Below are 19,775 nucleotides of genomic sequence, written 5' to 3'. Positions count from 1 at the left end.
TAAGAATGCAGTCAAAGTGAGCAAAATTTTGCTATTGATTTTTTTTTTCTGAGAGAGACATGTCTTGAGTTATGTGCATTTACAATGTGCAATAAGTTTCAGCAGAGTTACATTCCCGTATTCGTCATTTGTCTTTATAATTTAACCCTTGATGAGAATGTAAAAAGCAAAATTGTATAGACCAACCTGCTATTAAAGAATATATGTTTGCATGGAAAAAAAATATCAAACCGGACCTTAAAGGAGGCAGAGAACGGACATGTATGCATGTATTTATTAATAGCTGTTAACTAGGTTAACACTTTCTTTGTCAGTTTAATTGATTGCAGAACAATAAATAATGGTAATAAAAAAGACAAACAATTTTAAATGAAATACCAACTGACACGGAAAAAATCCTGTGTTGATCCTGATGCCAGTGTTCCATATGCGATTTCTGTTTGCTTTGCCAAATCGTCGACGCCTTCGATAGGGGTAAGTAGCTTTTCTATGGTCAGAAATGCCGCTAGATTTGCTGTATAAGATGAAATTGTAATCAGCACAACAAACCACCAAGCTCCACCAACTATTCTCCCAGCATTAGATCTTAAAATGAGTAGAAAAACATTTATTTACATATAAGGCACATTTTATAATCTCATTAATATGCAGTGATTTCTAGGCCTTATTTACATGCTCACTTATATAGATGAGATGGCAGGCCATGAATTCGGCTTTTTTCCTATAATGGATTATCTCAAGGTGTGAAAAATTTCAAATGTTTTGCTGCATTTGTTATTTTAACCCCCTTCAAATAATACTTTTTAACCTGTCATGTTTTTGAGAATACTTTTATCAACAGTCAGAGGTCAAACGTGTAGATTGTATGATTAATTGATTGATTGGCGTCACTTTGACTATATCGTAAAGTCGGTTATTATTGGTGGAGCAAAGCCAGAGTGCCCGGAAAAAATTACCGACCTTACATATGAAAACGCACAAACATAATTAACTAAGAATGGAGTTGTAGATATGTAAGGTTGGTTTGACACAATGATCGTTGTTGTTGCTCAGTTTTTAGTTTTTTGATGAGCAATGGTGTTGTCGTTTTTTCTTGTGCATTTTGATTCTGTCTGGTATCTTCATCGTTAAATCCGATGCCCCGTTAAGAAAGAATACCGCGCTTTCTGAACGTTAAGAACCCTTGTAAACCTCTTGAGTGGTCCATACATGTAGGTAGCCTATTACAAGGCAGAATATCCGTCCCTATCAAATTTACCCTCATTTTCCAAGTGGCAGTCTAAATTTCCCTACCTTTATTCTGGACGGCCTTTATTTCAGGACCTTCCTATTGTTTTTTTTTTATTTGCTCACGCACGGAACATGCATGGAATATTTGCCACTGCACGTTAAACAATCAAGCCAAGATCTTTAGCTTCGTTTTTTTTATAACTATTTCTACATCCCAGATACATATTCACCTACCTTGGACAAGTGTCTGATCCCTGCAACATCATAGATCCCATGGTAAACCAAAACGAACTCGCTAAATTAAATTTATTATTTCCGAGTTTAAAAGGTTTTGACCATTCCCATTCAGATGGACTAAATCTTCCAACTAGAAATATTCCAACACTGACGACAAAGTATGATATAACGATACATAACCACAAAAATATAGAGAAAGGTTGCATAAACGCAAATACGCCGGGTTTCTGAATATCTGGTTTCTTTATCATAATGCTGATACCAGTATTCATAAATGGTTCTGAAAAGTCTACATACTCTTCTCTATGTCGTGTAATCGTCAAAGGAGCGATTGATATATCAACTTCCTGCAACATAATAAAAATAATAAATAATAATAATAAAAATAGTTATAATAAAATTAATAATAGTAATAATAATAAAAACAAGAAAGTGTCCCCAGTACACGGATGCCCCATCCGTTATCATTTTCTATGTTCAGTGGACCATGAAAATGGGGGAAAATCTCTATTTTGACATTAAAATTAGAAAATTCATATTATAGGGAACATGTGTACCATAAAATTGAAAACAACACGTTTAATAATTGCATGCATTCGAAGCGCTTTTCTGGATTCACCTTTATCAGGAACGCTCAATGCCAAACATTTGAAATCCGAAGATGTATAAGTACCGAACCCGTTGAAGAGCTATATATGACAATAAAAATACCTAATTTAAAATATATAGCCAAATTCATCTAAAGTCAACTTTGCCTGAGGGAGTTGAAACCTTAGTTTCTTCATAATTTCAAAATTTATAAACTAAGTTTCAAGTTGATTGGACTTTAACTTCATCAAAAAATACCTCGACCAAAAACTTTAATCTGAAGCGGGTAAGCCGCACGGACGTACGGACGGACGGACGCACAGACCAGAAAACATAATGCCCATAAATGAGGCATAATAGTTATAATAAAATTGATAAGAATAATAAGAATAATGAGCATGATTGATTGTCCAAATATTGAATGCACCGAATGAACGTTTTATAACACATGGTGTTTCATGTCTTTTTGTAATTTCAACAAAATATATCTTGCGATTCTATATACCGGTAGTACATTTGTACTTGTGATTTATGTATATAACGGAGGTTCTACTACTGCTATATATTGTCACAAACAGATATTTTAATATGAAGTACAATACTGCGCTTTTAATGGAACAATATATATGATAGAAAGTCACGAGCCAGTAAAAGACTGATAAAAGGATGATGCAATCATATTAGGGTAATTGACTTTTACGTCTACTATCATTTTAAATTGTGTATGTCTACTATCCTTCGATACAGCGGTTGTTCCCTACGTTCCTTTTCTATTTGGTTTATGTTTTATTGATACGAATTTATGTGCATACTAGATAGTTGTGAAAATGAACAAGACAAAATTTACAAACACGAGATATTATCGTTTATGCAATAATTATAAATAAGATGTGGTATGAGTGCCAACTCTTCACCCAAGTCACAATGTGTAAAACATTAAACTTTATAAGACTCATTAGTTCAATTTGACAAATATTCTGCGCAAACAATTAACTGATTAGATAGGCTTCTTACTTAATATATCTCATGTTAGCCAATAGAACCATATATAGCCACATTATAAGGCAAGCAATCGGAATCATTTTTTTGTTAAGTTATAATTTCAAGATGGTATAATTATAATATCGAATGAAACGTCATTAGTAGGACTCATTACCTTCCTTATGATACGACCAATTAATCCATTCCATGATTGGTTTTCGTTTAAATATGTTCCGTAAACTCCAGTAGTACTATGCTTTAACTTGTATTTAAAATCTGCAATGCTTGCAACTTCACGTATCAACTCTACGGAAAAACCTGTGAATAAAACATAACACTATAAGGTAAAAATATATACTACTAGTAAGAATAACTTAGAATTACAATATTCACAATTTTTTTATTTTTCATCATGATAATTTTAATGCAATTTATTTTTACAATGTCATGTACACTGACATAACTGTATCAAGGTTTACATTACACCTTTGAGAGGAGGATAGTATAAGGAAAAGAAGTGTAGAAACATTTTTCTCGAGTAATTCCTGCAATTTGAACTGACTTTACAGAAAAAAGGTTTGTGCATTTGATCAGGAACATTTGATCATTAGATTAAGATTGAAAATGGAAATGGAAACAAGGAATGTGTCAAAGAGAAAACAAACCGACTTTTGAGCAGAAAATAGCCCAAGGTCACCAATAGGTCTTCAAAGCTAGAAATTGTACTCTGGTTAATTGTAGTATTGCAACCAAAGGCGGGCTTCATCTGGCCCCTACACAATAATGTTACTAGTTCAGTCAAATAGACCCAACACTACAACTACGAAACATATAAATATTTTTTTTTAAACACAACAAAGACTGGGGTTCCTGACTTGGGACAGGCGCAAAAATTATTTTGTGAGGTTTCAACCCTCACCCTATTCCTCTAGCCTATGTTTATCTCAAATATTTGTCGTATTTGGTTTCAATTATATAATTTTAGGACTTTTTATTGAAAATTCAGCTATTTCAGTAAATCGGAAGAATAGTTTTTCAAATTATTCAAACGTAAAACATTGCACAGCAGTTTGTTATATAGAACTACAAATGTATTAACCAATTACCGATTGACAACAAATATATGCCATGTACCCAATAATGCATATCAATAGTTACTATTATATTTGGGACTCATAAAAAAAAATTATACACATTGTTCATCTAATAATTGTTTCCACTTTGGTGTTTACATTAGTTGGTCATTGCAGTTGGTTTAATAGGTTTGTTACACTGGTTGTTCGATTTGTACCATTTCCAGGTTACGAGGGTTGTTTGCAGTGTGTTGATCCCAAATGATGAGTGTATACTCGATGCGTGGTCTCACAAGGGTCTTGTAACAGACTTCATTGGTATTGCGTTGACATTGGTATATAATATATCTTTTCTGTAGAAAAGCCCTATTGTTTTTTGCTTTCCTTACTACTTGATCTATACGAGTAGTCCAGTTCAGTTTGTGGTGAGTGTTGGATCCCAGATATTTTGTGGGTTCGACTTTCTGTAAGACGTGGCCATGGATGTTAAATGGCTGTCTTATATGTTTTCTCTTGTTGTTAATGTGAATGACCTGACATTTGTTGGGATGGAATTCCATGAGCCAATCATTCTCCCATGTTCGTAGGGTCTCCAGATCTTTGTAGAAGTGCTGCGTCTGTGCTGTGTTTTTATTTTCCTGTACAAGACGTAGTCACCGGCAAATTTTCTAAATGATGATGTGTTGACTGTGCACTCTTGAAGGTCGTTTATTTATAAAAGACGCTGCGCTGGGGAACTTCTGATTAGACAGGTGCAGTGTTGGATCTTCCATTTTCGAGGACGACCTACTGTGTTCTTTCATTTAGAAAGTCTTTAACCCTAACGGGAGGGATTGTGCCTAATATTCATATGATGAAGACATAATCTTTCAATCAGTTGAATTGAGTTCTGGAGCTGGCATGTCAGTTAACTGCTAGTAGTCTGTTGTTATTTATGTATTATTGTCATTTTGTTTATTTTCTTTTGTTACATCTTCTGACATCAGACTCGGACTTCTCTTCAACTGAATGTGCGTATTGTTATGTGTTTACTTTTCTACATTGGCTAGAGGTATAGGGGGAGGGTTGAGATCTCATAAACATGTTTAACCCCGTCGCAATTTTGCGCCTGTCCCAAGTCAGAAGCACCTGGCATTTGTTAGACTTGTATGATTTTTTATTTTAGTTTCTTGTGTATAATTCGGAGTTTAGTATGACGTAAAGTATCACTGAACTAGTATACATATTTTTAAGGGGCCAGCTTAAGGACGCCTCCGGGTGCGAGAGTTTCTCGCTACATTGAAGAGGGGGGGCAAGGGGGGTTCCAATAACAGCAAAACAGCAAATTGATTTGGCTCATAACAGATAACAAGGAATTAAAATGGACAAAAACAGATAACAGTAAATGAAATACTAAAATAATTCGGTCTTTGACAAATCAGTATTTCTTATAACGGATATAATCCTTTGTAATGCATTCCATTTTCTATGACTATGTTTTTAGTATTAATTTATGTATCTAGAATGTGTTTAAATTACTACTCAATATATCTCAATATATTATAATATTTTTTATACGCTCGTTTACGGAACGTATTATGGTATACTGTTGTCCGTCTGTTGTCAACATGTCGGACATTAACTCAAAAACTCTTTAACCATTTGCAATAAACTTTGGGAAATTGTTTATATGTATTGACGTGAGCTCCCTTTTTTTTTTTTTTTTTTTTTTCATAAATTTTAGATTTTAGATTTTGTTTCTGGGAAATGGGTTTTTATTCAATAAAATTGGTTGTTTTTTTTTCTTTCAGTTTTCTGATAATATCTCTAAAATGCTTTCACAAAGCAAGGAATTTTGGTGAATTGTTTATTTCTATTTACATGAGGTAATTTTCAATTTTTATAAATTTTCGATTTTACGTTTCCGAGTTAACGGGTTTTATTAATTAAAAAGGGGTGATTTTCCAGTTTTCAGACATTAACACAAAAATGTTTTCAGCAGACAGCAGTTCTCATGAAACGTTGGTGTATTGTTTATATATATTGACTGAAGCTCCCTTTGTTGCTAATCAAAAAAGTGACCTAAAAGAGTTTGAATATTCTGACTTTTTCTAAATGACCATTTAATAAGGTGTGTGAATTTTTCTTAAAAAAACTATGAGGCAAAGGGGTATATAGGGTAAAAAAATCAAAAGCACCAATTATAAGCATGCAATTTATCAAGTACTTCGAACGAATTTTGACACTCTAAAAGCAATTTATTCCACTAGTTTCAAAGGCCTTATTTGAAAAAATGTTTATCAGCTGAGGTTTTTGATTGTACCAAGTGTACTAGTAAGTAGAATACATAGTTTAGTAGGGAAACAATGGCTTGAAACGAAAAAATCTTGGTTTGTAATGAGTTATGTGCAGCTTCGGACCCAAGTACATGGTTGGAACTTTCATTGTACAATGCATTTGGTTCTGCTTTGAAAAGAATCACAGAGCTGAGTCTATGTATCATATTATATAAAAGGTTAAGTGGTTGTTAGGGCCTAGTCCTTAATTGAGATCCTTGTCAGATATTCCTGGCCATATGTTTTCCTTTTTGTCATATTAAGAATTGATTTAATTTAATATGTTCGTAGGGAAAACAAGGAACATTATTCTCATACAAAAAACTAAGATAATTCTAAATACACATTCATAAAAAAAAAGGAATTTATTTCAAAGGATAATCATAAGATATACTTGAATTGTCCTGGACCTCACTTCTGTGATGGGTATATGTTAATGGAATCCTTCTCTGAATACGGGACAAACATATTAGTAGTGGTAGACCCCAATGGCCAATGATCTTCAATTTATATCGAATATTGACTGTCAAAAAAAATGCTAACATTCCAATTTTCAATAACAGTTAACAGCAAATACATTATCTAAATAACAGATAACAAAAATAATAAAAGCCCAATAACAGCTAACAAAGAATAAGACAATAACAGCTAACAGTAAATATATTTTCAAAATAACAGATAACAAAGAATTAAATTGCCCCATAACAGCATAACAGTTAAACCCCTTGCCCCCCTCATTGAAGACCCATTGGTGGCCTTCAGCTGTTGTCTGCTCTATGGTCGAGTTGTTGTCGCTTTGACACATTCCCCATTTCCTTTCCCAATTTTATTTAATCCGGCTATAGAGACTACCCCGTATTCCATGGTGTACAATTTATGCATAAGTCATATATGTGGTACCTTGTCAGTGAGTTCCATTCAAAGAACATGACATATACAATCAAACAGAGGTTATTAAGATGGTCTTTTATACATTATTATAGTATTAATGAATGGGTGTTTTTATAATGGCCCTGTTATATGTCCAAGGTCTGTAACAATGGTTGAGGAAGTCTGTAATGGCCCGAGGCAACGCCGAGGGCTATTACAGACATCCGAGGCCATTATTAATGACCGAGGACATATAACAGGGCCATTATAAAAACACCCATTTCTTAATACATTTATTAACCAACTGAACAAAAATGTATGTGTTGCTGCTAACTTGATGTTCTGTCTTACTCTTTTAATGACAGTTTAGTTTGAACAAATAATCTTCACCATTATAAAGCTTTAAATATACCAAATATCCAAGATATTAAGTTGAAAGAGATATGTGTTAAAAAACAGGATGAACAGTGATCCCTTTATATGGTTCTTTAATGTTTGTTGCTGGTTACTAAATTAAATAAAATACAAAAAGGTATTATACTCTTTACAACTTAGTTTTATTAACTTTATTAAAAACCCTAACAGGGCTTAATACAGACAAACTGGGCATTAATACAGGGCCATAACAGAAAAACAGGGCCATTACAGAAAAAACAGGGTCATTACAGAAAAACAGGGCCATTACAGAAAAAACAGGGCCATTACAGAAAAACAGGGCCATTAGAGAAAATATGAAATTTAAAAAAAAACAGTCATTTTTGGCAATAATGCACTTACATGTAGTTGGTTAATAAATATTTGAAAAACCTATTTTGTTTTAAGGGAGCTACCATTTAATTTTTATGGGGGGCTAGGATGAAAAATTTTGTCCTGCTTTTTTTTTTAGTTGTAATCTCTGTCCTGCCTTTTTATTTTTTACTCTATTCGGTCCTGCCTTTTTTTTACTAGTTATCCTGACTTTTTTTACACAAATTGTCATCCTGCCTTTTTTTTACCAAGTTGCTCATCCTGCCTTTTTTTTTACTCAAAACTCCTGTCCTGCCTATTTTTATCAAATTTCATCCTAGCCCCCCCCCCCCCATATAAATCAAATGGTAGCTCCCTCAATACGTCAACCATGTAATACAAATTAGACTCAGTGCACAAACAAATATTTATTCACAAACAATGTCGGCTTACAAGAAATACACGGTAACAAAATTAAATGTTTCAGAATCTAATGAATTCTTGGTAATATTTTCAAAAGTGTACACCAAAACGTCGTGATTGGATGAAAACTTCCAAAACAATGAAAATTCAACCAATGTCGTGACGTTATTTTCATTTTGGGGTACGAACAATGAATTACCCAGAGTCCTTTAGACTCTGAAACGACCATTTGGCAATATACATGTACCTTCATATCGATCGTTTCCTGTCCATGCTGATCCATTTTTCTGTGGTTCTGATTTAAGCATAAAGAACGGTTTTTCCTTCAAAAAGAAACGCACTCATCATATACATGTTTATGGTAAACTGTTATTTTAACCGTGCTAACTTAATCGCGGTGGTCATTTATTCGTGATCTTAACAAAATCGACAAAACAGAAGAGCAAAATATTTGTTAACCATTTCGACAGAAGCACTAAAGACGATATACATGTGCATGAAAATTTGTAGCATATTTGTAATGGTATTTTTTTTTGTAATTGTACCTCAGATACAATCACAATGTGTCGTCGTTATCATTACTTAGTTGAATTATATTCTTCTTTTCGTTTTGACGTTTGCTTTGTTGCAGACATCCTTACATTTGAAAATTGATCATCTCTTTATTAAATCGTTCTTAAATAATGCCAATTGTGTATTTCCTAAGTGTGTATTTATATAGGCAGATGCTAATTTTTGAATATAGACGTGTTAGTACAAACCAGCACACTTATCACAATTTTGATATCTCTGTCAATATTGTCGATCTTTTCTTCATACTTCTCCTCTTGTCCTTTCCAAGTGAAACCATTGACAGAATGCCAATCACCTATCTGAAAGAAATTGGTCTGTATACATAGTTGGAGGAAAACAAATACTTATTTAGATAATTAAAAAAGCTCAGAATAGTATATCATGTATAATTTTCTGAATATAATTTAGAAAAAATTCAATCAATTATCTAATAGTGCAACCTCTGGTTCGAAGATGTAAGCACATGTCGGAAGGGAAACTTATTTTTTTTTCTAATCTTGCGTTATTTGTCTAGATTAAGTTAACTTAATGTGAAAAGGTTTAAATTTTTATTGTCATTCTAATAACCCAAAAAATAATAACAATATTAATGGAAAATTGTCGTTTTAAAATCAGTTGAAGCTAAATTATAGATCTATGTATTACATAACATAACTATACTACATGAACAGAAATATCTTTATTCTAGTAAAATATAAAGTACATCTAGGTCCCTATGGACTTATTTGATGCGTACCAATTGATTATAGATTATTTAGTACATAGCTGATGGTCTTGTATTTATCATACCAAAGCAGTGTGTGCCATGAAGTCTGTGTCAGCTGTAATTTGGTCCGCTAATTTGCAATAGATTTACTCGGTAAATTGCAATTAAAACTTGTGGATTTCAGTTTCCAGTACAGGATATCGATCTTAGCGTATCAAAATTCATAACGGAGAGTATTAAATGAATAAAAAAGTAAATATTGCATAGAGGAAGAAATCAGTACCTTTGTAGGCCCAAAATCAAGGGACACTTGATAAACTTCCAAATTAAAATGTCTGCGCATACCATTTTCGTCAAAAGTTACCCTTCCTGTTAAACCATCAAAGTCCATCTAAAATAGAAATCAATATTACATATCAACATATTAGATGTAGCCAACTTTTCTGCAACTGGTCGATTCTATTTTGAATGAGGGAAGCAATACTTATTTCAATGCCTTACCCAGGTAAAGATAATCCTAAGGATAATCCCCAAAGTTAAAAAATGTAACTTGGCAATTGCAATAAGCTATACCAATGTTTGAACAAGTGTAACTACTAAATAATAGATATTTTATTGAAATTTTCAGGCCATATATATCACTGGTTTGTTGGTATATCAATCATGTAATTATTACATAATATTTAAGTTTATGACGAAACGTGTTGCGTATTTTTTTTTCATTTCATTTTCATTTCATTTTCATGTTAATTTTTTTTTAAACAAAGCTACATGTAATTTCAAATCTCCTATAAAACATAAAACAGCAATGAAATGTATGGGTTAATTTAAAAAAAAAAAAGTTATTCATGCACTGAACGTACCGATTTCATCCTTCTCATTATTTCTTGGCCATGCATCCAAGGCCTACCACCGGAACAAGGAATTCCTTTGGTCGTATTAAAGTTGTAAATGTCAGCACGTCTAAATGTGGTTTTAAATACATTAGGGTCACTTTCAAGCATTCCTTTAATCGTGTCCTGTAGTATCGTTGCTGCATCAAAAGAAAGAGCTGCACCAACCTATTGTATTTGTAAAACTATCTAAAGTTAAGTGTTGATGTCAGATGATAAACCTTGTTAAAAATTATTAAAAAAATATACATGTATGTGAATAAATGGCAAAGTAAATATATTGCTGTTTTCATTTGTTTTAAAAATAGGTCGGAATTAACGTGTTTTTTTTTAACTTTAGCAGTACATGTTTATGTGTGTGTCCAACAGCAAATCAGTTTATTGTTTGTAATGCTGCTTTCGACTTCAACATATAAAACAAGCATTAGCCTTTCAAAAAGGGCTAGTCGACTCTTAGCTGATGAAAATGGAAAGTGCTCTCGCTTTGTAGATTAATTGCTTTACTAGAATAGCCACGTGCATCAATCAACAAATTTGACCACACACGTGAGGTCACACGTTATGAAGTAGTATAACTCCAGAAGATTCGACTATTTATAAATAAAAGTTACCTGTGTATCAATATCATAAATATGCATGATTAATGACCAGGCAAAATCTAATTGCTAAAATAGAGAGGACAAATCCGATATTCTACGGGATTGAAGGACATTTACTAGGTTTGGATTGTCCTAACCAATCAATAAACTTTGATTATTCACGTCTCGTAAAATCTTCCAATCAGGTAGCAAGAAAAATTCACGCACTAACTGTCCATCGTTCAATTCTTAATATCGACTCCTAGGAGTCGATAATTATTCTAGACGACCTCTTCAATTAATATGTTCTATCTTATCTCCTTCGAACGCGTATTTAATTTTTATGAATTGGTTTAGGGGAATATTTGATGTGATCGTTCGGAATTATTTGTTTAGTATAAAACCAATATCTTTTCATGAATGTGACCTACCGAATAAGACTATTTACCGGCTTTGTAATAACATGAGCAACACGACAGGTGCCACATGTGGAGAGAAATCTGCTTACCTTTCCAGAACACCTGAGATCACCCCTAGTTTTTGTTTCGTGTTGCTCTGTATTTAGTTTTCTATGTTGTTTCTTGTGTACAATTATTTGTCTGTTTTTCTTTTTTCTTTTTTGCCATGTCGTTGTCAGTTTATTTTCGATATATGAGTGTGACTGTCCCTCTGGTATCTTTCGCCCCTCTTTTTGTATCTCCACTACAGTCTCAGAGAATTTTTATCAATGTTACTTACACTTATTCTGTTGCCCCCTGCTCCGGGCCACAAAGATGTTGATAGTGTTTTCCATTGCCCTATAAACCGGTGTACTTTGTATGTCGAATAATCTACCAGCTGAAATCCTGTGATCTTTACACCACCATGGCGAAACTTTTCTACAGGAAGACTCAAAATGTCCTAATAAATATCACAGATGATATATTTCATGTGCAATTCAGCAAAGCGTTTCGGATGCACGAAATTTATAAAATGTTTTTTTTTCATTAGAAAACCATTATGGTTTTAATGTCAGATATTTTTTTCTTTTAATTTATTCACAACTGATATAAGATCCGACGCTTTAGATCTAAATATATTTCACAAGCAGCTGTCTCCATTGTTGCAGATTGTTTGATGATCTTAAGATATTGCATGGTTACCTTTGTCGATTGGTTGCTGTCGTCTTGACGTTTACTTCTCCCCCTCCCATCTCCTTTAAATTTTGGTCATATTATTAATAATAACGGGGAATGTGGTAAGGATTGATGTGGGACAACTATCCATACGTATCCAAGGACAAGGGATGGGGAAACTTACAATTTCATTTGTATAAGACCAAATAAAAATACATGACAGTGTGGTTCCAGTTACCCTATCTGCCCTATTTTTTAATTAGTCTCAATAATATTGAGCCTACCCTTAACAGTTGTTTGTCATGTTTAATTCAGCACTGCTGAAGTCAGAACGTAGCTCTCATAGACTCAATGTAAAAAAAAACATATAAAAAACTACCTTCATACCTTAACTTTATTTTATGTAACTTGAACCACAAATTCTATTTTATTTGGCCTAAGACGGGACCAATATTTAGCAAAACATTTAATCTAATATACGCGACCGACTCATTATACATGTAAATATTGCAGAATTTAATTATTCGTCAATAAAGGATTTTTAATTCAAACGACTTTGTGTAAAATAATCATTTTTAGATTACCAACAACATTTTAATTGAAGACCTAAATTATCCTAATGGTTAAGATAAATGAAGGAATTGATTATATCATATTGTTTGGTAAGTGATATAGATACCATGGATAAGCGTTGATTCTTGAAAAAGAAACCATGAGCCCGCAGGGCGAATTGTTTGTTTTTCATGAATCAACGCTTATCCATTGTATCTATCACTTAAACTATTGTGATAATGTCTTTTGAAAATTAACGCCTATTCTTAATTAGAAGGTATTGTAAGTGAGTTTAATTAACCATGAGATTGTGCCAAACGATCCATTACAATAAATTAGATATCACAATTAAATGGTTAAAAGAATACAAATATATTATAACACAACACGTCTGCCCTTAAACATCTTCATATCATCAGGCACCCAAATGTTTTCTGTTTTTACAAAATAAGACATATTGGAACTTATTTCTATTTGAATTGATCTTAATTGAAATGGAGAATGTGTCAAAGGGACAACAACCCGTCAAAAACATTATATATAGTGCATATAATAAGTATGTTTCCGAAATTTCTACAATAAGCCTAATTCAAGAGATATCACGATTTTCTAGCATAGGAATTTGCGAATTAAAATTTGTAAAATTATGTAGTAAAACAGATGAAATCATATAATATTAATTTTTAAAACAAAAATGGACCAATATTATGCAATCCATTTTTGTTTTGTTCGAAACATATGGAATAGCCAACCATTATCCGATAATAAACGACCATAATCGCTTTTTTTTACACAAATATCCACAATAACATTCAAAACAAGAACAAAAACTGGAAATCTAGACTATTGGAACAACACAGAGAATTCAGGGATTCGAACCTAAACAGACAAGTCCTTAGCTTTAACTCATTTATCTACGAAACCTCGTGAGTACCAACTCAAACTATACGATTACCTATTATGTATATATAAAGGTAGAAGCCATGTGTGTCCGTTTTACCGATGTGTATCATATATTCATTTATATATATGAAATAGACTTTAAAATCGTAACCTATTGGTAGCCCAGAGGTTTCGTCGATATGTTAATGTCAGTAACAAGTTACAAAATTTATGGCCGGGTTCGAATCCCAGTGAAGGCATATAGAAATTACAAAAATTAAAGGTAAGTTTTTAAAAATAATTCCATTAGTAAACAGAAATCAGGAAATTACTCAATTCAAACTTAATGATATTAGGCACACAAAGGAAACAATAGAATATAATCTGGTAAGTCAATTTCAGCGACTGATTTAGAAAGCGTTGATTCTAGAAAAAGAATCCACGGTAAATGAATAGGCTGACGTCACCACAATGGTTTAAATACAAATTAACATTATCAAATGATTGCCACACGCACGGTTTAAAGTAATTCGTTTTTTTTTTATAAAATCTTGCTTCACTTTCTATTACAAATAAGATATTCAGGTTTAAAGAAAAAGAATGTATAATTACTCTAAAGAGTGTTTGACAACCTGAACAAACAAAAACGCTTGTGATGCTTATCGTGTTTTTCTTTTTCTTTTCTTGTCTAAAACAAGACTGAACAAACAAAAGATTGTTTAAAAATTAAGGCAATTTTGTAGAATTAAGCAATTGTTTTCTTCTCTTTAATAAAATTAACGGTACCAATTTTCTTGCACCAGATGCGCATTTCGACAATACATGTCTCTTCAGTGATGCTCGTGGCCAAAAAAATTGAAATCCAAAGCTTATATAAAAGATGAAGAGCTATAATCAAAAAGGTCCAAAAAGTATAGCCAAATCCGTGAAAGGAATCAGAGCTTTGCATGAGGGAGATACATTCCTTAATTTATAATAATTTCTATCATTTTGTAACAGCAAATTTTAATAACACATAAAATCCGTATTTTCATGCCAGTACCGAAGTACTGGCTACTGGGCTGGTGATATCCTCGGGGACTAATAGTCCACCAGCAGAGGCATCGACCCCGTGGTAGTAATAAAATTAACGGTACCAATTTTAAATTACGATTTAAATTTTTCTATATTGGTTGGTTTATGTCATCCACATGTAAAACTATGTGTTTTTGTGTGCGGTATGTATAAATACATAACCACGTCCAGTCAGACTGAGGACGTAAAACCCTGTCTTGTAGAGAGTGTACCACGCATTTCGTACGGCAAGAACTCTTGCAACAATCATTTTGAGGAGTCCATTGCAAGGCCAAATTTCTGTCCCTATATAGTATACCCCATTTTTCAGCGACATTCGAAATATCATGCTGTTCATTTTTGTAGACAACTAATACAGTACCTACCCTAAGCTTCATACATGAAATATTTGCAACTGAACGTAAGGCAACCAAACAACAAGCAATCCTTATAATATTTTTAGGTAATTGTAATGTGTTTTTATTGGATGTATTATGATAATGAAATGAGTGTGCCGCTTGGCATTGTAAGCATTGCATTAAATCATGTTCTTTATAGATCAAAAGTGTCATAAAATGTATTATGAGCGTTTATGTTACAAGTCCTGATTTTTATTTGTCAAAACGTTCATCGTGCATCAGTGTATCAATTTCTTTGAGAAATAATGTATTTCCAACATGCATGTATTATAATACAATATAGTGTTTGTTTATCACATGTTTATTAAACGTAGTTCTATGACTGGTGTTTTTACTGCCTCTTACCTGCGTTGCTAAAATGTATGAATAATTTTGTTTATTCATTCCAACTTCTCGTATCTACAAGAAACAACAACAGTGATATAAAGAGAAGTAAACATATTCAAATTATCATTTTTACATATCAACTTAAGAAATATAATAATGGTTTGCTTTTACAAATTGTGACTTGTATGGAGAGTTGTCTCATTGTCATTCATACCACATCTTCTTATATCTAGTTAAGGTCATTCTTTGGTTGTATTTAAATGTATTTACCATGTACAGTTATAAGGTATTTATTCCACACATAAACCCATGCATCGCATCTCGTGTTCTCTTGGCTGCTATATAATTATGTTCCCCAAATACTAATATTTGCTGTCCATTTAGCCATTTCCTTAACGTCTAATAATTAACAAATCTTCTTGTATCGTGTCATCAAGCATAAGACAAAGTGGACACCAAGTTTAATTACACTAAAATGGTTTACTTTTTACAAATTCTGACTTGGGTTGGCAGTTGTCTCATTGACCTTATATCGCATCTTGTTATATGTATTCATGACTTCTCTTTTTTTATTTGAAAGTTTCTTCCACCTTACACACGTGAATTATTTAACGTCAAGATATGTTCAAGAAAATGCATTATTTTGCTTCTTTTTTTGATAATGGTGCTGTCAAATGTACATTAAATTTAGTGATTTATCCCCTTTGATGCAACGACGATGTCTTAATGAAGTATTCATTTCAACTCAAGACCCAAAAGAATGTATGCCCATATTAATCAATACACACAAAAAAAAACCAGAGTATTAGAGCACACTGTTATCATTACAGATATTGTTCATTAATGGATGTTTTTGACTTATGATGATCAGATAAAATACTCGAAGCTCGTTCAATCAAAGGTTGAATGCAAGACACAATAACAATCTTAAATCTCTAAAATAAATCAGCTATTGTTCAGAAAGAAAAAAAAGAAGAAATTTTGGTCACACACTTTATTTATAGCTACATACCTGCTGCAGAATTACAGCATATGATTCCTCAGACTCCAGATCAATTAAAATCTGTTTGGTCGTAGACCGTAATTCTTGTGAATCTAGAGATTTGAGGTCGTCATGTGCTTGTTTTATGTTCTGTATTCGTCGTATTTTTATGTGGACCGGTTGATCAGTATTGTTCTGTAAGAGCAGTTCTCTTAATTCCTGATAACGCATTAATCCTTTAAACATATAACAGCATAATAATAGTTTATAATTAAAATATTTGAAATGCGTTTCTAGCAAATAAAATGGAAATAGGATTTGTCTATAGCAGTTGTGGTTTGATTTAGTCTTAAGTACTAAGTCTTGCTTTTGACATGAAGACCAGTATATGATATTGTTATGATTTTACCTACAACTTGTACCGCTGTTTGTAATTTTTGTATGTCAGTGTTGTATTACGATCTTGGTGTGTTTCATGAACAGAGGATGAGGAAAAATATGTTTTTAGTAGGCCATTTATTTATTAAACTTCAGCTTCTGAAGTGATAAATGTAAATCATTTAATCATTATTTTAAAATATAAAAAATGTTATGATATTATGAAATAAACGCATAATATCATAAATACAATGTACTAGGATTACAATTGTGTACATCATATGCGGTCTTCGTCTTTATAAGACTCATCAGTGACGCTCGAATAAAAAGTTAAAAGATCAAATAAAGTTCGAAGTTGAAGAGCCTTGAAGAACTTAAAGTCCGAAAAGTTTAGACGACATCTTATTAAGGTAATCTATTATCAAAAGCTATTGCAATGTTTTATTTTCATAGTAAGAACTTTTAGACCCCCCCCCCCACCCCCCTTTCGCTTACAATCCTTGATAAAAATGTAAATTATTTTGCTTGTTGTATATTGGCTAATTATGGGCCGAATACCTGTTAATGCATTCGACATTCTCCAGATATAGTTTTATGTTTACCTGATGATGATGATTATTTTGGAGACACGACTGTCCCCACTGTGTTATACTTTTATACCAAATAACATGCCGTTCTGTTATTCCGGAATCCTGTATCGGCTGCATAACTTTTGTGATTCCATTAATATTTGCTAAGCATCAAGTGCATGGCAACAATTTTACGTATACTTTTCGGCCAAGAAACACTTAACACTCTATCTAACAGGTTAGTTCTATATAGTTGTAAAGGGTGGACATTCAGAATGGCATTGTAAAATAAATGTATATTCAATAAGGCAAAACGTTTGCCTTGCCACAAATCACATAGAAACCCATCATTGTTACAAGTCTTGAGAGTTTTTAATTGTCGAGACCGCTGATCATATGCTGCATGAGAATAGAATTTAACTACCCATCTGACCGGACACATCTACATATTTATACACCACACACAGTCAAACTGACGCCAACTCTGAGGCAATAGATAGACTAAAGCTAGCCATGGTAGAATTCCACATATTAATACTTTTCTTTATCCCTAAACTTTTCAGGATACACAAAGAAGAAAAAAATGTTTAATGATTACTAATGAGACAACTATTCATCAGAGTTCAAAGGATGTTTATAGATGAAATTATAGATAACCTTGCGATCTTCAACAATTAAAAGAAAACATAGAGTACAATTGGCTATAAAAGGCACCGACATAAAAAAAAAACATGACTCAATTAATTCGATTGATAAAACTAACGACCTAATATATGCCACACCAATTTACGAAAGAAAGAAATGAGACATGAACATACGACAACCATTGAATAAGAGGCCCCCGACTTGGGACAGGCACATACATAATTTGTCGGGAGTAGACATGTTTGTGAACGCCCAACGCTCTCAATACCAGGGAAAGTGAACAAACAAACAATAAAAGAGGACTTAAATCATCAGGTCGATACAAAGCAGACAGACAAGTTACCAAAACACAGATTAGACGTGACAAGTTATTTATACATCATCCCAACAAAACGAAGACACTTAGTATAGATCTGAGATTACTAGCATATACATGTAATGACAGTTAGTTCAAAGCCAATAACAACATATAAAAAAGTCATGTATCTCATAAGCAATGAAATAAGTCTTTATGTCCTAATACAATTCCGCGAGATTTGACTTTTGATAATGACCTTTTCCAAATGAGAATACTATAACTGTATTAGTTAAAAGTAGGTGTAATCAGAAACGTGAACTGAGATTGAAACATGTGCATTTAGTGTAGTAAATGTGTTGCCTATATCCATGTCCTATAGTCTCAGCAGCTGGATACATGTAGGTGTCTCTTCGGGTAATTATTCCGGGATTTCTTATTTTATATTTAAATAGGCCAGGTCTGGTTCCTATTGTGGAAGTCAGTAGACAAATGAGCATTTTTTATAACTAAATGCCACAAAAATGGTATCGAAATAGCTTAGCACGTACGTTAATGTTGTACATGTATATAAGTCAGACATAAATAGTACAGATGACGTGAATTACTATAATATGCTATTTTATAACTTTAATACTAGTATACCTAGACAAATAAAACCGAACAAACAGATTTATCTAAACCAGAGAGTTTTATAAAACATTTATATTCCCTTGATACTTTTTCATGATTATAATAATGATTTGAAAGACGAATTAAAGAAAGGGTTTCGACGTATTGAACTCGTTGATTGTTTTTTTTTAAACAAACGAATATACTGCACTGAGAAAGATGGTATTGAATTCAACAAAAGAATAAATCGTGATTGAAAATCTAATAACTATCGGTATATATATTTTCTAATAAATTAGGTGTCTATATATATATATAGCTATTTTGAAATACTAAATAAATGCCAATATTTTTTTTTATGGGTTTTGAATTAAGATCATATGACTTTTTATACATTTTGATCGATTGACAGACTTAAAGGGAGTAATTTCCTAGTTTATAATTGTAGTATTTAATAATGAATTTTGTCATTTTGATAGTTGCATACTGATTTCCTTAAGCAACGAAAAGGCAATCACAATGTGTATCTGTACTTGCCAAAAAAAATAGCGCTGCACTATATTAGTCAACTTAATGTTACATTGTTCGTTTTGGGCAATTACTCTGATTGAGTCGAAGTTATTATACGTGCAATTTAAGCAACGCTTCAATTGATTACTATTACATTGATTTAGTTGAAGGGCTTAAAGTTTATAATAGGAAATAATTTTGATTAGAGGTTATAAAAGCCAAGATAGCTTTGCTCAAACATTG

The 19,775-nt window shown here is 32.5% G+C and overlaps 1 protein-coding gene across 1 annotated transcript in view; it reads right to left on the bottom strand.

Moving 5' to 3' along the window:
• LOC139485386 (glutamate receptor 2-like) overlaps positions 1-19,775 on the bottom strand; it is a 42,866-nt gene that overhangs the window by 6,487 nt on the left and 16,604 nt on the right. Inside the window, exons 4-13 of the mRNA XM_071269834.1 lie at positions 16,554-16,759; positions 15,560-15,613; positions 11,932-12,093; positions 10,586-10,783; positions 10,006-10,113; positions 9,205-9,315; positions 8,691-8,766; positions 3,212-3,354; positions 1,465-1,814; positions 387-585 (exon numbers count right to left, since the gene is read on the bottom strand). Of these exons, the coding sequence (XP_071125935.1) occupies positions 387-585; positions 1,465-1,814; positions 3,212-3,354; positions 8,691-8,766; positions 9,205-9,315; positions 10,006-10,113; positions 10,586-10,783; positions 11,932-12,093; positions 15,560-15,613; positions 16,554-16,759 (1,607 nt within the window). The remainder of the gene's footprint in view (positions 1-386; positions 586-1,464; positions 1,815-3,211; positions 3,355-8,690; positions 8,767-9,204; positions 9,316-10,005; positions 10,114-10,585; positions 10,784-11,931; positions 12,094-15,559; positions 15,614-16,553; positions 16,760-19,775) is intronic.

This window comes from Mytilus edulis, chromosome 8, assembly GCF_963676685.1.
Source record: "Mytilus edulis chromosome 8, xbMytEdul2.2, whole genome shotgun sequence".
In the NCBI taxonomy this organism is placed as follows: Eukaryota; Metazoa; Mollusca; class Bivalvia; order Mytilida; family Mytilidae; genus Mytilus; species Mytilus edulis.
The sequence above is the reverse complement of the archived record's forward strand: the minus strand, read 5'-3'. Positions and strand labels throughout refer to the sequence as shown.